The following is a 20,926-nucleotide window of genomic DNA, read 5'->3' on the forward strand; positions in this document are numbered from 1 at the left end:
TACAGAATGATGCGCACTGAGCATGTGCCCGTGCCACCACCAAATGATATGATGACAATGCTGGTGACAATGCTACGGGATATATTCATTATTTATGTGACATGGGCTTGCTCCGATTGATGCCATTCCCTGAAGATGCACACCATTTAAGCACGAGCTGACAATAATTGACAGTTTTTGACTGCTGTCATATTGACACATTCATTATAATGACATTATTGCTTCTGTGCTGATTTTCACTATTTATCAAGCCCACTTGGTGATTAAAGTGATGTTTAGGCTACTTATGTTTTCATCATTTGACCGTGCGTCATTATAAAAAGATGTTCCAACACATGCTCTGTTTCATAGTTGTAATATGTTGTTTACATATAGCCTACAGTATTGTAATGTTACCTAAGACTTTCATAAACACAACCAAATTATTAATTTCGCAATAGCATATATGAAATGTATTAATTACACCGTTAGAATGTTGCAGTCAGAATGACTGCTCATTAGCTTGAAGGGGGGGGGGGTCCATCGATGCCCAGCGGTTCTACTGTTAATAGCAAAGACCCAGCAGACAGAGGGCTGATAGAGACTGGGCTGATACAATACAAGGTCACAGACATTGATTGTGTTTCAGAAAGGCAGGGAAGGAGAAGCGAGTGTTTCTGCTTGTTTCAGCGTCGTTTCTTGTTCCCGTAAACACTCAAATCAGCGCTGATGGATCCATGCATTAAAATACTGTAATGTGAGCTTGTGTGAGTGAGGGTGTGTGTGTGTACTAGGGAGTGGTGATTGATAGTTGTATTCTGTGAGTGAGGGTGTGTGTACTAGGGACTGGTGATTGATAGTTGTATTCTGTGAGTGAGGGTGTGTGTACTAGGGACTGGTGATTGATAGTGTATTCTGTGAGTGAGGTTGTGTGTGTGTTTTTACCCCTCTTTCCCTCTGGTGCATGGTGGCGGCATGGTCCCTGTCCTGTAGGTTCACCTTCCATGGACACACACTCAGAGACAGACAGTGTAATATTCATCAGGCTGCAGTGTCAACACTAGGGAGCAGATGCTCACTGTCCCCGTAGGATTTACTCTACATGTGTGTGTGGCTCATTGAGTCAGTCCTGGCATATAAAGTCCATGGAGAATAAGAACACCTCCTCCCAGCTTCCAACTGCTCTGAAGATAGGAAACACTGTCACCACCGACAAATCCACTATAATTGAGAATTTCAATAAGCATTTTTCTACGGCTGGCCATGCTTTCCACCTGGCTACCCCTACCCCGGACAACAGCACTGCCCTCCCCTCTGCTACTCGCCCAAGCCTTCCCCATTTCTCTTTCTCCCAAATACAGTCAGCTGATGTTCTGAAAGAGCTGCAAAATCTGGACCCTTACAAATCAGCCGGGCTAGATAATCTGGACCCTTTCTTTCTAAAACTATCTGCTGAAATTGTTGCCACCCCTATTACTAGCCTTTTCAACCTCTCTTTCGTGTCGTCTGAGATTCCCAAAGATTGGAAAGCAGCTGCGGTTATCCCCCTCTTCAAAGGGGGGGGACACTCTTGACCCTAACAGCTACAGACCTATATCTATCCTACCCTGCCTTTCTAAGGTCTTCGAAAGCCAAGTCAACAAACAGATTACCGACCATTTCGAATCCCACCATACCTTCTCCGCTATGCAATCTGGTTTCAGAGCTGGTCATGGGTGCACCTCAGCCACGCTCAAGGTCATAAACGATATCTTAACCGCCATCGATAGGAAACAATACTGTGCAGCCGTATTCATTGACCTGGCCAAGGCTTTTGACTCTGTCAATCACCACATCCTCATCGGCAGACTCGACAGCCTTGGTTTCTCTAATGATTGCCTCGCCTGGTTCACCAACTACTTCTCTGATCGAGTTCAGTGTGTCAAATCGGAGGGTCTGTTGTCCGGGCCTCTGGCAGTCTCCATGGGGGTGCCACAGGGTTCAATTCTTGGACCGACTCTCTTCTCTGTATACATCAATGATGTCGCTCTTGCTGCTGGTGATTCTCTGATCCACCTCTACTCAGACGACACTATTCTGTATACCTCTGGCCCTTCTTTTGACACCGTGTTAACAACCCTCCAGGCGAGCTTCAATGCCATACAACTCTCCTTCCGTGGCCTCCAATTGCTCTTAAATACAAGTAAAACTAAATGCATGCTCTTCAACCGATCGCTGCCTGCACCTGCCCGCCTGTCCAACATCACTACTCTGGACGGCTCTGACTTAGAATATGTGGACAACTACAAATACCTAGGTGTCTGGTTAGACTGTAAACTCTCCTTCCAGACTCACATCAAACATCTCCAATCCAAAGTTAAATCTAGAATTGGCTTCCTATTCCGCAACAAAGCATCCTTCACTCATGCTGCCAAACATACCCTTGTAAAACTGACCATCCTACCAATCCTCGACTTCGGTGATGTCATTTACAAAATAGCCTCCAAAACCCTACTCAATAAATTGGATGCAGTCTATCACAGTGCCATCCGCTTTGTCACCAAAGCCCCATATACTACCCACCACTGCGACCTGTACACTCTCGTTGGCTGGCCCTCGCTTCATACTCGTCGCCAAACCCACTGGTTCCAGGTCATCTACAAGACCCTGCTAGGTAAAGTCCCCCCTTATCTCAGCTCGCTGGTCACCATAGCAACACCTACCTGTAGCACGCGCTCCAGCAGGTTTATCTCTCTGGTCACCCCCAAAACCAATTCTTCCTTTGGCCGCCTCTCCTTCCAGTTCTCTGCTGCCAATGACTGGAACGAACTACAAAAATCTCTGAAACTGGAAACACTTATCTCCCTCACTAGCTTTAAGCACCAGCTGTCAGAGCAGCTCATAGATTACTGCACCTGTACATAGCCCATCTATAATTTAGCCCAAACTACTACCTCTTTACCTACTGTATTTATTTATTTATTTTGCTCCTTTGCACCCCATTATTTCTGTCTCTACTTTGCGCTTTCTTCCACTGCAAACCAACCATTCCAGTGTTTTTGGTTTTTATTTTACTTGCTGTGTTGTATTTACTTCGCCACCATGGCCTTTTTATATTTTTATTTATTTATACATATATTTGTTTGCCTTCACCTCCCTTATCTCACCTCACTTGCTCACATTGTATATAGACTTATTTTTTTTCACTGTATCATTGACTATATGTTTGTTTTACTCCATGTGTAACTATGTGTTGTTGTATGTGTCGAACGGCTTTGCTTTATCTTGGCCAGGTCGCAATTGTAAATGAGAACGTGTTCTCAACTAGCCTACCTGGTTAAATAAAGGTTAAAAAAAAATATGCGTGTATGTCTATATCTGCGTGTGTGTGTGAGCATGTATTATAGTTGAGCGCATAATGAGCAGTTCATTTAAAATTCAGAGAATTTAAGAGAGACAACACACTATCACGTACGTAACGTTATCATTAACTAAACATATTCACTAAATGAATCATACACAGGCCGTCAAGACTTTACACACATGTACAAAACTAGCAACCCAAATGTGCCCCAAACACACAAAAAAGTGCTTCATACACAGCCTGGTAAAACGTGAGCAGCAGGTCAATAGCTCTTAGGAGAGAAAAGGTAGAGCGGTACAGTACTTGACTGTTCACTGTAAAAAGGCCGCAGTCAGGACGACTTCTATTGACTTCACTCAATGCCGTGAGAACCATGCCTGACGTTCATTTTAGCCTAATGAACAGGCACTCATTCAGGAAGGATGATTTAAAGTGGCAATCTGCAGTTCAAACAATAGCAAGTGCCATCCTGCCACTGATTTGGTAAAGAGCTGAGGGATGGGGCAATGTAACCTCAAACACAGACAGAGCTATGGATACAAGGACTGACTATCTATGATCTAACAATTATAGTTAGAGGCTATACAGTGTTTGTTTACAAACAAAGAAGTAAAATATATTCTTCAAAAATCAATGGGTATACATCATTCATTTAAAAGTCTAAAAATGGATGCAGCAACTGCAGATCGCACCTTTAAGGGTGTGAGCGCGTGTATGATGTGAACATGTATAATGTATGGGGGAAGAAATGCACACAAAATGGTTGTTTAATGTTAATAAACCGCATTCCAGGCGAATTTGGGCAGATTAAATTTAGCCACTATCGTTGGCGTGTCAGCACTATCCCATTCCTGAACATTTACAGTGCCTTCAGAAAGTATTCATACCCTTGACTTATTTTGTTGTCTTACAGCCTGAATTCAAAATGTATTAAAATTATTTCTCTTCTCCCATCTACACACAAACACTGCATAATGACAAAGTGAAAACTTTGCAAAACGTATTGAAAATTAAATATAGAAAAATCTAATTTACATAGGTTTGTGTGTGTTTCCAAACAATTGCACTCACATCTGTAGCCATGAAATGCTTTGAAAAGCTGGTTATGGCTCACATCAACACCATCTCAGACACCTTAGCCTAGACCCACTCCAGTTCGCATACCACAGACTTTCTGCCGCACCCAGGTGGTGAGGGTAGGCAAACACAGACACACCCTCAATTACCTCGTATCCCTGCACATTGACTCAGTACCGGTAGCCCTTGCATATAGCCTTACTTTTTTTAAATTACTCTTTCTCCCCAATTTCGTGGTATCTAATTGGTATTTACAGTCCTGTCCCATCGCTGCAACTCCGGGAGAGACGAAGGCCGCGAGTCCTCTGAAACACAACCAAGCAACACTGCTTCTTGACACAATGCCCGCTTAACCAGTAAGCCAGCCGCATCAATGTGTCGGAGGAAACACCGTACACCTGGCGACCGTGTCAGCGTGCATGCGCCTGGCCTGCCACAGGAGTCACTAGAGTGCGATGGGACAAGGACATTCCTGCCGGCCAAACCCTCCCCTAACCCGGACGACGCTGGGCCAATTGTGCTCCGCCCCATGTGTCTCCCGGTCGCGGCCGGCTGCGACATCCTGGTTCGAGTCCAGGCTCTCTCTAGTAGCACAGCCAGCACTGTGATGCAGTGCCTTAAACCACTGCGCCACTCGGTGGCCCTAGTCTTGGAATTAGTAAAACAATAAAATATATATTTTTTTAAAGCAAATGTCTTACTTTTGAACTCTGCATTGTTGGGAAAGAGCTCGTAAGTACGCATTTCACAGAAAAGTAGTAGTAGTAGCAGGGGTAGCAGTAGCAGCGGTAGTAGTAGTAGTAGTAGCAGCAGGGGTAGCAGTAGCAGCGGTAGTAGTAGTAGCAGCAGGAGGAGTAGCAGTAGCAGCAGGGGTAGCAGTAGAAGTAGCAGCGGTAGTAGTAGTAGCAGCAGCAGCAGCGGTAGCAGTAGCAGCGGTAGTAGTAGTAGCAGCAGCAGCAGTAGTAGTAGCAGCAGGGGTAGCAGTAGCAGCGGTAGTAGTAGTAGCAGCAGCAGCAGCGGTAGCAGCAGTAGCAGCAGGGGTAGCAGTAGCAGCGGTAGTAGTAGCAGCTACAGCGGTAGTAGTAGTAGTAGTAGCAGCAGCAGCAGCATGAGTAGCAGCAGCAGCGGTAGTAGTAGCAGCAGGGGTAGCAGTAGTAGTAGCAGCAGGAGTAACAGTAGCAGCGGTAGTAGTAGTAGCAGCAGCAGCAGGGGTAGCGGTAGTAGTAGTAGTAGTAGTAGTAGCAGCGGCGGTAGTAGTAGTAGCAGCAGGGGTCGTAGTAGTAGTAGTAGCAGCAGCAGCAGCAGCAGTGGTAGTAGTAGTAGTAGCAGCAGGGGTAGCAGTAGCAGGGGTAGTAGTAGTAGTAGGGGCAGCAGCAGGGGTAGTAGTAGTCGTAGTAGTAGTAGTAGTAGTAGTAGTAGTAGGAGCAGCAGTAGTAGTAGTAGAAGCAGTGGTAGTAGTAGGAGGAGCAGCGGTAGTAGTGGAAGCAGGGTTAGCAGTAGCAGCGGTAGTAGTAGTTGTAGTAGTAGCGGTAGTAGTAGTAGCAGCAGCAGCAGGGGTAGCAGTAGCAGCGGTAGTAGTAGTAGGAGCAGCAGCAGGGGTAACAGTAGCAGCAACAGTAGGAGCAGCAGCAGGGGTAACAGTAGCAGCAGCAGCAGGGGTAGTAGTAGGAGCAGCAGGGGTAGCAGTAGCAGCGGTATCGGTAGTAGCAGCAGCAGCAGCAGGGGTAGCAGTAGTAGGAGCAGCAGCAGGGGTAACAGTAGCAGCAGCAGGGATAGCAGCAGCAGCGGTAGTCGTAGTAGTAGCAGCAGTAGCAGTAGTAGGAGTAGCGGTAGTAGTAGTAGCAGGAGCAGCGGTAGTAGTAGTAGCAGCAGCAGCAGCGGCGGTAGTAATAGTAGTAGCAGTAGCAGCAGCGGTAGTAGTAGCAGCGGTAGTAGTAGCGGTAGTAGTAGCAGCGGTAGTAGCAGTAGCAGCAGGGGTAGCAGCGGTAGTAGTAGCAGCAGCAGCGGTAGTAGTAGTAGCAGTGGTAGCAGCAGTAGTAGCAGTAGTATCAGGGGTAGCAGGGGTAACGGTAGTAGTAGCAGCAGCAGCGGTAGTAGTCGTAGCAGGGTTAGCAGTAGCAGCGGTAGCAGTGGTAGTAGCGGTTGTAGTCGTAGCAGAGGTAGCGGTAGTAGTAGGAGCAGCAGGGGTAGGGGTAGCAGTAGCAGCAGGGGTAGCAGTAGCGGTAGCGGTAGTAGCAGCAGCAGCAGGGGTAGCAGTAGTAGGAGCAGCAGCAGGGGTAACAGTAGCAGCAGCAGGGATAGCAGTAGTAGGAGCAGCAGCGGTAGTAGCAGTAGGAGTAGCAGCGGTAGTAGCAGTAGGAGTAGCAGCGGTAGTAGTAGCAGCAGCAGCGGTAGTAGTAGTAGCAGTGGTAGCAGCAGTAGTAGCAGTAGTATCAGGGGTAGCAGGGGTAACGGTAGTAGTAGCAGCAGCAGCGGTAGTAGTCGTAGCAGGGGTAGCAGTAGCAGCGGTAGCAGTGGTAGTAGCGGTAGTAGTCGTAGCAGGGGTAGCAGGGATAGCGGTAGCAGTGGTAGTAGTAGGAGCAGCAGGGGTAGCAGTAGCAGCAGCAGCAGGGGTAGCAGTAGCAGCGGTAGTAGTAGTAGCGGTAGCGGTAGTAGCAGCAGCAGCAGGGGTAGCAGTAGTAGGAGCAGCAGCAGGGGTAACAGTAGCAGCAGCAGGGATAGCAGCAGCAGCGGTAGTCGTAGTAGGAGTAGCGGTAGTAGTAGTAGCAGCAGCAGCGGTAGCAGTAGCAGCGGCGGTAGTAATAGTAGTAGCAGTAGCAGCAGCGGTAGTAGTAGCAGCGGTAGTAGTAGTAGCGGTAGTAGTAGCAGCGGTAGTAGCAGTAGCAGCAGGGGTAGTAGTAGCAGCAGCGGTAGTAGTAGTAGCAGTGGTAGCAGCAGTAGTATCAGGGGTAGCAGGGGTAACGGTAGTAGTAGCAGCAGCAGCGGTAGTAGTCGTAGCAGGGGTAGCAGTAGCAGCGGTAGCAGTGGTAGTAGCGGTAGTAGTCGTAGCAGGGGTAGCAGGGGTAGCGGTAGCAGTGGTAGTAGCGGTAGTAGCAGGGGTAGCGGTAGTAGTAGCAGCAGCAGCGGTAGTAGTCGTAGCAGGGGTAGCAGTAGCAGGGGTAGCGGTAGCAGTAGCAGTGGTAGTAGTGGTAATAGTAGCAGTAGTAGTAGTAGCAGGGGTAGCAGTAGTAGCAGGGGTAGCAGTAGCAGCGGTAGCAGTAGCAGTAGCAGGTGTAGCAGTGGTAGTAGCGGTAATAGTAGCAGTAGTAGTAGCAGGGGTAGCAGTAGCAGCGGTAGTAGTTGCAAGGGTTGCAGTAGCAGCGGCAGCAGTGGTAGTAGCGGTAGTAGTAGCAGCGGTAGCAGTAGCAGTGGTAGTAGTAGCAGTGGTAGCAGTAGCAGCGGCAGCAGTGGTAGTAGCGGTAGTAGTAGCAGCGGTAGCAGTAGCAGCAGTAGTAGTAGCAGGGGTAGCAGTAGCAGCGGTAGTAGTAGCAGGGGTAGCAGTAGCAGCGGCAGCAGTGGTAGTAGCAGTAGTAGTAGCAGGGGTAGCAGTAGCAGCGGCAGTAGCGGTACTAGTAGCAGTAGCAGGGGTAGCAGTAGTCGCAACCCTTCCAGGGAAAAATGACTTTACCACATTGTTGAACAGTTTTTCTCAGCGCTCCAATCATTTGCACATATTGATTGGGCCGGGTTTTAGCAAAATGTGATGTTTTTAGCTGCATTTGATGGTTTTGGCTGCATTTGATGGTTTTGGCGCTTAGTAGTGACAGTTAAGGTCTGCATTCGAGGCATTGGAATTGTCAGTTGGGGCATGCGCACAGGACAAGCACAGACCCACCCACACACAATGCTCCATACTGTATCAATGTCAGGGCTGACATTAGATGGCTAAGCCACCCTGACTGTGAAAATTATGAAGTTGGCCTACTGTTCAAAGAGATGGAGGGAGCACAGTATTCCATCTCATATGAAGTGATGGGATCAAATCAAAGGCTTGCAATATACCACAGAAAAGTTGCAAGTAAATCACTTGCGTGCACGACACACACACAGTATGACAAACACAGAGCATAATGATGATTACCCAGAGTGCCTGAGGGTGAACGGTATCCCAGATGCCTACGCTGCCATCAATACTCATTAAATGGGTAGACAGTAATTAAGGGTCACAGAGTTTGTTTTAATCATCATTGGCATTCTAAATTTGGGACATGGGCTATAGTGGAAAGATGTGAATTGAACATCCACAGGCACTCTGGGTAATCAATGAGCAGAGTATTGCTGCTTGAAATTATGAAGTACTCTTTATTCTTTTCACCTGAGGTAAGTTAATATGAAATGAGTTGACCAACATTTGAACTGATAAGCCAATTGGCAATCGGCTTACTAATAAGCTGACTCCATAGAGATTCAACCACTGGAGGCGTGGCCTAGTTCTCAGGCTTAAAAACCCTACATGTATGTATGGTAATGTCTCAGCGGAAACAACAGAGCATTTGCACTAGCCCTTATAGCAAAGGGCCTTGAAAAACAGACTGGAAACCACCATTTATAGTGCACGTCACTACAAAGACAATGCTGACGTTTTCAACAGGGTCATTTTCATTCCTACTAATATCTGAGCGTTACGCTGCAATTCAGAATGTTGTTCCTGAAGCGCCTTCTTGGGTGAGATATTAAATCAGAAGAAGAGTTGTGGGGTGACTCAGAGCAATGTTGCACTATGCAGTTGGGAGAACAACAGGAAGCTTGAATCTGACCCGATAACACAGGAAAACTGCTGCTGGTATCGTGGCGAGAATCAACAACACTTTACACGGTGCATGGCGCCAACCGTTTGCGAGATGTTGGTGGGGTTTGATGTCACGAAAGCACCTGTTCCTCTTTGACATCTCACTTCTATTTGCTTGGCATGATGGCATATATACAATACAGCGAGAGCGGCGTTTAGAGGAAGGACACCTGTGTACTGAACATCACAGCGTTGCAAAGCTAACCTCAAAGTGAAACGATCAAAACGTGGGATGTTGTGAAATGCAGTGGTGTTAAACTGAAACCTAGTCTGGGGTTTTGCAGAAGTATCTCAACAGCCATTTCAGAGGTGTCTTAAGTATGACCAAGCACAAATCACCACATCTGTTGTTTAGTCCTGCCCGAATCTGCCATGTTAGTTTTTCAGCAAACTCCCAGGTCCCCTGATAATACGTATACCGTGTGAATCGTCATCCCTGTGTTTTGAGGGATATTACAGAGTTTAAAACAGGTGCTGCATCCAGTTTGGGTAAGAAAATGGGAAGAAATTGATGCTTAAAACAAAGTGCTATGCATGCGGCCTACAGATGAAGGATCTGTTTGTCATATCAACTTGCCATACTTCTCTTTTAAAAGTATTGACACACATTATTATTTTGACTTTCTCCAAACTGAAGGCCATTAGGCTATCCCTAGACATATGAAATATCTTCACACCTAAAGGAGCCTCCAGGCTTCTGTCATAATTTTGAATGAGGAAAAAAAAATGAATTACAAGGACAGTTAGGGAAAACTCATCCCATCCCAATCGACCACTGCAAAATGGACATGCTGGGGTAATAATCACATAACGAACGTTCTATAGTAATACTAGTCTCGTATGAATAGGGCTTTTAGTGAACATACTATAATGAGTTTTTCAACCAAGAAAGCTCTAAAACTGATGTGCGTGGGGGCCATAAAAATAGTGCCACAGTGGCTCGTGGATCTGCGTACCCACATCCATACAGAGCCCATCTTGCGAGCAAAACATTTTAGCTGTAACGGCAGCCTTCCCTCTCTTCACGAGAAGAGAGGGTGTAACAGGGATCGGACCAAGACGCAGCGTAGCTCGTGTTCAACATGACTTTAATAAACAAGACGAAAACTGTGAACACTTACAACTAACAAAATAACAAACGTGGCAAACCGAAACAGCCCTATCTGGTGCAGAGAAAAACACAGAGACAGGAAACAACCACCCACAAACCCCAACACAAAACATCTGCCTCTGAGAACCATATTAGGCCAAACATAGAAACAGACAAACTAGACACACAACATAGATTGCCCACCCAGCTCACGTCCTGACCAACACTAAAACAAGCAAAACACACAAGAACTATGGTCAGAACGTGACATTAGCGACCTCACTCTTTAAAACTGACATTTTTTTCTCTCTGTTGTCGAGTTCATTTCCTGCAATTTGACACATTTTTAGTCACGTACGAATTGGGCTATTAGTGAACATACTGTATCTTTCCCAGATTAGTTTTTCAACCAAGAAAGCTCTAAAAATTTGATGTCATACAGTGTTTCCCAACTCCAGTGTTTGAGTACCCCCAACAACTCCAACAAAAATGTGTGCGGTTGGAGGTACTCGAGGACTGGTGCTGGGAAACATATTACATAAGCTCATCTGACTCACCTGCTGTGAAGTAACAATCTCACACAGGAATTATATAGACGCCCTCTTAAGGACAGGGTCAAGGGAAGGTTATTATAGCCTACTTATTCACTCAAATAACCTTATATTCAAAATTATGGACAGTAATAAAGATGCTGGTGAGTGAGTGAGTGGAATTCTGTCATGAATGACAATCCCTTGGGCATCATCCTGTACAAGTAAAGTCATGGTTTAAAAAATTATAATAAAGCAACACCTCAGGGCACAACACCTCCCCCCAATGTGACCTACCTGTTGTGTGTATGTACTGACATGTGTAACTGATAGATGCACACACACTACATGTTCATGTTTTAAAAAATGTACCAAAATTGTAAAATCTTGTCTGTAATGTATTTTTCGTTATATGTCGAACCCCAGTAAGACTAGCTGTCGCCATTGACATTGGCTAATGGGGATCCAAATAAATCAAATCAAATGATCAAATAACAAAGGCTAACAAAAGTCTGAATTGTGCAGGGCACGTGGCATCCACCCTACCACAGACAACCAATTGGGACTTATTCAATATACCAACATTACCAAATGTACAGTACAGTAAAACCCCAGTAAAACTCCAGAGAGATGCCGTTATGACAGAGAGTGCATGCTGCTGCCCTTTGTGCTCACATTCATCTTGTCTCTGTGGCTAGGCTGATGGGGCCGAGGTCATTTAACGGCACATTTTCTCCTTAATAATGCGGATGGAGCGTTCTGTTCGACTCACCACCCTTCCGCCAATCAAAAACATCCCATCCGTCATCATCACTGAGGGCTTAGGATACTGCGCTCTCCCTCCATCTGCTCCAGGGCTTCCCTCACTCACATACACCGAGCCATAGCTCGCAGCACACAATGGAAATAATACACTGCAGTCTAATAACATAACACTGGATGGAACACCACTACCAAGGTTGTCAATGGTCACCACTGACTAAAATCCTCTGTTTGTCCTATTCTGCCCTGCCCTGATCAGAGTGTATGTTGTATGGTATTACAATATTACATGTTACCACCCAAATTCCTTTTGAATGTTAATTGTGCGATTCAGTAGATATAGTGATACTGAGAGAAAGTTCACAAGGCATACAGTAGTACAGCTATAAGCAGGTCCTGGCTATTCTGCCACCCTAGGTGAGACAAAAATATTGCTGCCCTGCAAAACTAAAATCTGTATTTTCTGGATAAGGTTCATTTTCAGTTCTGAAATAACAAAAATTTGAAACGTTGAAAATGCATATTTTCTGGATGTTTAAATCAGGTTTAAATGAAAGTTGAAAAGACGTCATTTCTAGACGTCTATATTTAGACCAAATCAAGGCCGGTCCAGAACAGACAAAATCTGAACCATACATAGACATCAAGGTTTGGGTCAAATCAAGGCTGGTCCAGACCGAACCAAAAGCAAATGTCTGTGGAAGTCATTGCTGGTCTGGAATGCTCCAAACAAAGACTGCTGGTCTGGACAGGACCAAAAAAATACATCCTTACTGGAAGGTAGGCCTGCAATAGAATTGTATGAATGCCTATCCATGTGTTAGCCCCACCATTTGTAAAACAGGCCATTGCATTGGCTTTACTGGTCCTGATTCCTGTGACTAATCATTTTGGCTATTTAAGCTCTGAATATCAGCTACCGATCTTTGTCAAATAAAATGTTATTGGTCGCATGCGCCGATTACAACAGGTGTTGTAATGAAAAGCTTAATTACCAGCCTTTAAACAACAACGCAGAGTTATTAAAAAGTAAGTAAGAAACCTTTGCTAACAGAAAGGAAAAATAGTAACACAATAAAATAACAATAATGAGGCTATATACAAGAGGTACCGGTACTGAGTGAATGTGCAGGGGTACGGGTTAGTCGAGGTAATATGTACATGTAGGTAGGGGTAAAGTGATTAGGCATAGATAATAAACAGAGAGTAGCAGCAGCGTATGTGAAGAGTGTGAAGGAATGTGAGTGTGTGTGTATGGCGTCAATATGCAAGTGTGTGTGTCCGTGTGTGTGTGTGTGTTGGAGTGTCAATGTAGTATGTGTGGTTAGAGTCCAGTGAGTGTACATCGAGCCTGTGCAAACAGTAATAAAATAAAGAGGGTCAATGCAAATAGTCCAGTTAGCCATTTGATTAGCTATTCAGCAGTCTTATGGCTTGGCGTAGAAGCTATTAAGGAGCCTTTTGTTCCCAGACTTGGTGCTCCGGTACCGCTTGCCGTGAGGTAGCAGAGAGAACAAACAGTCTGACTTGGGTGGCTGGAGTCTTTGACAATTTTTTGGGGCCTTCCTCTGGAGTTAACCTGAGCCTATTTGTAATGTGTTTACATAGCGGGACATGCAAAGTATTTTATTTTTCCGCTAAGATCAGCTCATCAAAAATTTACATTTACAAACTTGAAACCATTGATCATGACAATTTAGCCCACAGAATGAAACTCCTGGACAGCAGTTGTGAGCAGCCTGATTGTCCATTCCATATTGTCCATTTCACTTTTAACTCTCCTGTTTTTAGGATATGGTCGTTAACATGTCAGCACATTTTTTATTTGATTGGGTGCCATTTAGGTTAGACTATTTGATCGGAGAAACCTGCATGATGTAAAAAGTGTCTGTCTCATTACATTGTATCGCCAGCCTACAGGCTGCAGAAAAGGCCACAGACAGGATATGGTAGAAAGAGTATCTGCTACATGGTTTATGTTAGATGATTTCTATGACGGCACATTGGTGGAGCGCCGCAGCGATGCGTCTCTACAACAGCACCCTGGAGAGGCACGCTGGGAATGGGTAAGTTAAATATTTTGCGCCCCCGTCTAACAGAATGAGCACTGCGTGTCACAAGGCCGCATCAGCGCTCACCTAAAAAGCCCATATGCCACTGGTTGAGAGAAATTGTCACTTGGGCAGAATTATGTGAGGTTTTGTGTGTTGTTGGAGGTGCGTCTTGGTCAGTTTAGCTCAGAAAATGACACCCTCTTCAATCTGACTCCTAATCCTGCCTAACGAGTGGGCCGGCCTTGGCCATCAGTTGCTGTGCACAATTTCAAGTGTGAAAGCCTGTAAGGACAGTACAAATAACTGGGCAAGCCGACAGTTGTCCTTGCTTCTTCCCAGTAGCCAGGGAGAGTTGGTCGTCCATGGCCTGGGGTGGGGCTAATTAGCCAACATCCCCACAGAGCCACGCATTGCCAGGGTCATTTACCACCATGTGTGCTCACTTCAAGCACGTCAAATCCCTGGGCTCGGCAACTACGCAATGGCATAACAGGGTTTCCATTGACACATGGTCTTGTTGGCCAAGTATTTTTTACGACAGGCCTCCATCCATCTGACAAGGCTGCTCGGTCTTAATTCTGTTTGGGTGTTAGTGGGATGCTGAATGTCTTGATAGGTTGGCTAGTTTTTGGAATGATTTCTCAATGGCTGCTGAGTCAGACCTGTGGTGAGGAGAGACTAGTCGAAGTAAACGGAGCATAGGAGAGAATGGGAGAGAAGAAGCAAGGCAAGGATTCATCCGAGGGACTGCTCATCTTTATGGTTCGCCGAAGGGCTCAGAACAGCTTTGGTTCTGATCGTTTGATCTCCCCACCATATGCCTTCCGCCTCAGTCCTACGGTTCCACAGCCAGACAGACATAGAGCCATAGATGGAAAGGCAGGAAGTGCTAAATCAACTGGTTTATGTTCCAAGAGGCCCTGAATCTGGAGGAGGCTGTAGATCATGTTTTTACTTCTCTCCTGAAGTACTACCGGTACTCACACTTGGTATAATAAACCATTTTAATTAAGGGGCTATAAAAAGGTTATGTGAGAATGTTACAAGATATTAAAAAAAACTTTCCTAATATAAAAAGAGAACTGAATTAAACGGATACGATTGGTTTGACACCTCACCTTGAGTAATTTGACAGTAAAAGAGCAAAGAAAGAGTTCAAGGTTCAAAATATCAGCAGAGCGTAGTTTGAATTAAAATGTCCTAGGCACAACTAAGGGTCAAGGTTCAAAGGCTACAGACAAAGAAAGGTCAATGCGAAGAGAATAGTTGTACTTTATAGGTGCTCTGATTCTGCCAAGACTCCAGAGTCAGACAGTTTGATGAAGCCAGGATTTTGTTTCCATTTCTATTCATGTCCTCCATAGAAGCAACAGCTGGCAGCCACTGCAGCAATATATTTGCCATTGTTATGAGGTCCTTACAATATTGGGTCCTGGTGTAGAACGTGTTAAATTTCTTAGAATAGCAGTCGAAAAAATTTGAGCACAGTATTTGGAAGCCAAGGGCCTGCAACACACCTAGCACTAGTGACTCTGCAAAATCAGGTGGATGGATTGTTGGATAGATAGAAGTGAAGGTGGGTGGCCAAAGAGGCTTGATGCTGTAGTCTCATACTGAGGAAAAGGCTACATTAGAATAAAATGTTACACAGGCAACTTCTACCTTATCCTAAGTCATTTCTTTCTCATTTCGTCAGCTATACAAACACAAGTGTCAAATGGAATGCAGGTGACTGCCAAAGCATGGTGTTTTAGAGTCAACAGCCATGCGACATCCTTGAAATCAAATGGAGTGCTGATGATAATTCCATCGAGTCAGGTACATGTGTGGTGCTAAGAGATTGATTTCTGTCAGACCTATTGAATTGAAGAAAGACCAAAAACAGGGTAGTGTTCCTGCTCGCCTATGTACAGACGCAATGGAGCAAGCAGAGTAACGGACTCCTGTACGGCACTCGCAGAGTGCGGCCAGCGAGGAAACCAATTTTATTTCAGTCCAGTAACCCCTTCAACAGAAGAATATCAGCTGATGTAAGAAGGGCTATATAAATAAATTTGAAGAACCTTACCATGACTAATAGCACTTCTCCTTTGATGTGATACACTACAACAGGGATCTCCCAAGTAACTATGGCCCAAGTCATACAAACAAGTCCATTTATTACTTTGGTGAACATTAGCCCTTCCTTTGGTCATTTGGTTGTTAACATGCTGTTGGCGTTCCACTTTGCCTGACTTGGGGTTGGCGGTTTGACTTTCGCTGGCAGGGTTGTAGCACAGGTCACACCACTCCCCCAAGGCCAAACTGCCACTACGGCACCAGCAGCAGACAAAGGAAACTAGGTGATTGGTCGTCAACCCGAGCGACACCAAAAACAAGGCAGAGTCTAGGACACAAGGCTAATCTACGTCAAATCAGATTTCAACCAATTAAGTTCTTGATAAAACGTTCGGACATTACAAGAACAGGAGCGTTGTAACTCACTTTAGGCTGCCCATACTGAAGTTTGATGATACACTTAGGACGAATCAAAAGGTGCCTTCTGCCCACAACAGGGATGGCAACCGTAGTGCTGCTTATCTGGCCACTTCAGTTTCCATAGCAACTACACACCTATCGTGTTCCATATCATCCTCCAAAGGGACGAGTAAAACCTTTCAAAGGGTATCCTTTTGTTCTTTGTGAACAAGCAAGACAAAGAACTGTTCAGAACAAAGTCCTTATACCAAGAACAAAAAGGTAGAAACAGTTTTACTGATGTTTACTTGCTTCCTCTCTTTCTTCCTTTGACAGACGTAGAGGATCGGTGAAGATCGTAGGTTCACACCTACGACGCCAGAAAGATGATATGGCCCCCCATCGGTGGCATTACTGACATAGTACATCCCCATTGGCTTATCGCTGCAATACACATGCAATACAGTCTAAGGACCAGGATGATTCAGCTAAAACGTTTAAGTTACCCACTATGTAATGTTCTACTACAGTAGCTTAGAGACCTGGTTAATGGTTGTTGGAGTAGGGGAGAAGTGGACCAAAAGAGAGTACACAATGTTCATAGCTATAGGGGGAAATTATGCTCAGTAATGCAGTCACACAAACACACAAGAAGCCATTTGGGGGCCATTTGGCCTGCTATGTAAGGGGTGGAATATGAAGTTATGGTTGTAAATACCAAGCATAACCAAATGGCTCCCAACCACCCTTCTGAGTGTTTCTCAGATTCCCCAACAAGCCGAGCCCTCACAAGTCCTTCAGAGCCTCCTCAGAACTGTTACGCCCTAGGAAAGGGTATTTAGGGGACACTGCTGTTTAGTGCTTACCGAAAGCTGAGGAAAAGACACAGGACAGCTGTATCCAGCCTGTCCAGTCTGTTTACCACAGCCAGATTAACCCGAAGGCACTCAAACAAGCGGCTTAGGGAAATGGGGTAAATATGAGTTTGCACAGCAAGGAGAGCCAAAAAGCCAATGTGAGCGTACAGGATAAAATTTGAACAGAAAAGTTACCACTGTTTGCAAATCTTGAAAAGGAGGTAGTGCTCGGTTCAGAACAAAATAGAATGTGAATGAAAATCTCCAGGAAGTAGTCCATGTCAGAGATGTATTTTGATATTCTGAGAAATTAGTTTAGCTTTGCAGAAACATTGTCTATTTCCAACCCGTGGCCCCATAATAGGGGCGGGAGGGGAAATGCGACTACTGAAGAAAGAGAGTGATAATATTGCATCTTGAAATAACATGAAAATATTGCCTAAACAATTGGGAATTTATTAATCCAGCAGCAATTTGGTAGAAGGCCCTTCAAAAGGGATCCTTAACATCACAGTAGTTTGTTACTGTGTGTCATTTGGAGAGGCACTGCATCTGTCTGGTTTACTGCGTGTGTCACTAGCAGAGTCAAATAGTTCAGATGTTTTTATAGATAAAATTGCTTGACAAACTCATACCTTGACCCCTATTATTTTAAATTAGTGTTATATAAGATGTTAGAGGTTATAAAAGGCTTTTAGAAAATATAACATGTAAAGGGTCTCTGTATGAAAATGATTTCCCTCTCATTCACACACTGATGTTGAAGATTACGCAGATGCAATGTCTGGAACTTGAACATTTTATGGGAACAGGTTTCACTTAGAAGCAAAGTGTGTGTGTGTGGGGGTAGTATTATTGACACCTTGAGTACAAGGCAATTCCTCAATATCACTCAAAAATACATTAATGGAGTACAAAAAGTAATGCATGCATTAATACCATACATTTTAACATGCATGCAATGATGCATCACTGCCGGTAAAAGATAGGCTACAATGGATGCGTTTACACAGTCAGCCAAATTCTTATCACAGAGCTGACTGGTCAAAAGACCAATTAGTGAAAAAATTATTTGAATTGTCTGCTGTGCATAAGCAGCAAGAGTTGCACACTTGTGCCAACCTACCTCCATGATTCGGTGCAGGTGCAATCACGATTCCTTTCGCGTCCACTTTCGGTGAATTCTGGCCGTACATGCCATCGTCCTTGGTTAGAATTTGCTTAGGATTGCCTTTGGAGTCAAGTACCGTGGCATTGACCGTAGCACTAACATGATCTTCCTTGCTGATGGTTTTGTCGGCACGGATCGACAGTATACATCTGGGCAGAACGAGCACCAACAAGACGACCGGGAGATAGCTGCATGGCGTTGCTGTGGTCCACCTCTTGGGCATCTTCGGAATGTCTTACTGTAATGTCCCCTTTACATCCAAGCTGTTATTCAGGGAATCGAACCACTCCAACGATTCCCCCCCACCAAAAAAAAAAGACAGGGGCTCGGCGTCTTCCGTGTGGCGTCCCGTCATAAAAGCATGCTGTGCTTTTCACACAGTTTTCTTATTCCAATACATGTGTAGCCGACACTTCCTTTGGAACGAAAAAATCATTAATAATGAAAGCGCACATTAGAACTGTAGGGAGACAAGCTGAAATAATGAAATTAAATGGCTTTGGGCAGATGTAGACTATATCCTTATGTTATAGTTTTCCTATTTGCTGTCAATTGCTTAATATTACAAGACAATACATGTAACCTTTTATCGCATGAAAACCTAAGGAGAGCCCTTCACTTGAATATCATAGGCTCTATATTAATGTCAACTATAATGCGCATGTATATCGTTCGAGTACTTAGCAGGCTATCCCGAAAACAAATACATAGCCTATGCATTAAAATTAGAAGGTTAGGAAAAGCCTATAGACCGTATCCAGATTTTCAATAGCAGGCACGCTGTCTGAGTGGCAATGTCTTTCTAAAATATGCAAACGTTACAGCTGTGTATTATTGCCACAAGTGAACAGCTGTCATTACTGATTTGTGTTCACAATAGCGTGCCAATGATTGCGAGCTACCTTTGCTCGGAGCCACTAATGTTCGAATTTTTTCGCATTGATTCACAGCTTCGAAAGCCATGACGCGGTACCTACCTTCTCCATTTCCTCGAACCAAAACGATATTGATACAAAACCTCTTGACTTGATTTATTATTATGAACATTCAGTGGCCCTTGCCATCAAAACAACGATAATGCGTTTCACTCTCTGGTCTTTCCCTTCTGGATCCACACAGCGCAAGCGCAGCGCGACTTAGAAGAGGACGACAGCTGCGCTTGTAGGCCTACCAACACGCCAACGTTCTCAATATCTGAAAAGACGGCCACCTGTAGATAGCCTTACAATCACCCCACCTGTCAACATTAATGGTACCGTTATTTAATAAATTATAGCCTACTGATAAAGCGTGGTTTGGTCACAGTGTCCCTCATATCCAACTGTAGGCAGTCAATTAGGTAAAACGTTTTCAAGACATGTTCTAAACTGGTGGGCTATAGTCTTATTGATTAGAGGAACCAATATGTCACTATCCTGCAGTGACAGATTTATGCTATCAAAACCAAACTAAGCTATAAAGATCTAATCAATTTTGCTTGTGAATTTTGAGATTTTATGACAGTGTTTTCACCAAGACCAATTTCGGGGAAAAGGGAACATAGGACATGACAATCATCCAGACAACGAGCACCTGCTCAAAGCTTATGGATCCCCTTCACACACAGTGTGTGTGTTACACTGTTCCAATCTGAAAACAAAATGGCTTCCCTTGGTGTTCCACTGCTTTGTCCATTTGCCACTATACCCTCTGGTTCCGCTCTATCGATTGTTGACAGGCTCTTGTATTTTCCCACCTGTGCTGTGCTCTGCACAAAAGCCAGTCGATTTTAAACTAACAGCCAACAGTAGCCTCAGGATGACGCGGGGGAGTTTGAGATGAGTCTCTCCAGTCCATGGCCAGTGTACAGACTTTCAGCCATTATTAAAATCATGACTAGGAGGAAGGACGTGGGAGGATGAGGGAGAGAGGGATTCTGGCAGAGGAGGATAGGAGAGGGGGACTGATGCGGAGGAGGAAAGGGAGAGTGTGGCGGAGGAGGACAGGAGAGAGGGAGAGTGTGGTAGAGGAGGAGAGGGGGAGTCTGGCAACAGAAAAGGAGAGGAGAGAGTAAATTGTCTCCCCTTAGACCAGGCAGGTGGCTACATTGAGGGATCGGCTTACCTCTGGTAAGAAGAGAGCCCGCGGCCACCCGGGGCTCAGTGACAAGCTAATTGATACATGTCGCTCGGGCTTGCTCCTGTCACTAAATCCGTGCGGCGCTAGAGAGACCTGCTGAGGTGGGAAAATGACTGAATGATATAAGATCTGATTCTCAATGGAGTCGTGCAGTAAAGATCAAAGAGGTGGGACTTGGTCCAGTACAGACAGTAGAGAGATGGCTGGGTTGTTGTTACAGTACATCAAACCTGGATACTGTTATGTATGGATGGCTGTGTACTAAATCACTGAGGCTTTGGTGCGCAGTTGAAGTTACAGTAAATTAGGAACGATGGGCTGTTTAACTACAGCATCTCTGAGATGTCACTCCTGATATGACAGAAAAACTAAGGGGGGCGACATGCTGTCCACTTTAATTGAAGTAAATAAAGGTGTCAGAGCTGTCTCTGATATAAAATATCTGTTTTTACCTAAGAAACATTGATTGGGCCTGTCATTTGTTTTTATGCAGGTATTCTTTCGCTTCCTCTGCCCTCTTATCAGTAGTGGAATTAGGTTTGAGATGTCCTATATTAATGCATACCACTGTTGCTGTCTTGCTGACGTTCTGATGAATCAGAGACTGCGTGCAGGGCCTACAGGCAACGGAGTATTTTCCAAATTCCACCCACATATTTT

General features: G+C 44.9%; 1 protein-coding gene across 4 annotated transcripts in view; it reads right to left on the bottom strand.

Annotated features, from left to right (window-relative positions):
• LOC139574431 (E3 ubiquitin-protein ligase RNF130-like) overlaps positions 1–19,332 on the bottom strand; it is an 86,212-nt gene extending 66,880 nt beyond the window's left edge. The window contains exons 1-2 of one of the 4 annotated variants that reach the window (XM_071398996.1): positions 19,126–19,308; positions 18,104–18,564 (exon numbers count right to left, since the gene is read on the bottom strand). In XM_071398996.1, the coding sequence (XP_071255097.1) occupies positions 18,104–18,371 (268 nt within the window). In that variant the 5' untranslated portion in view covers positions 18,372–18,564; positions 19,126–19,308. Of the gene's footprint in view, positions 1–18,103; positions 18,565–19,125 lie in introns of all 4 variants that reach the window. The other 3 variants (XM_071398993.1, XM_071398994.1, XM_071398992.1) reach the window with 3 other exon arrangements.
• Positions 19,333–20,926: the final 1,594 nt, after the last annotated feature.

This window comes from Salvelinus alpinus, chromosome 4, assembly GCF_045679555.1.
Source record: "Salvelinus alpinus chromosome 4, SLU_Salpinus.1, whole genome shotgun sequence".
In the NCBI taxonomy this organism is placed as follows: domain Eukaryota; kingdom Metazoa; phylum Chordata; class Actinopteri; order Salmoniformes; family Salmonidae; genus Salvelinus; species Salvelinus alpinus.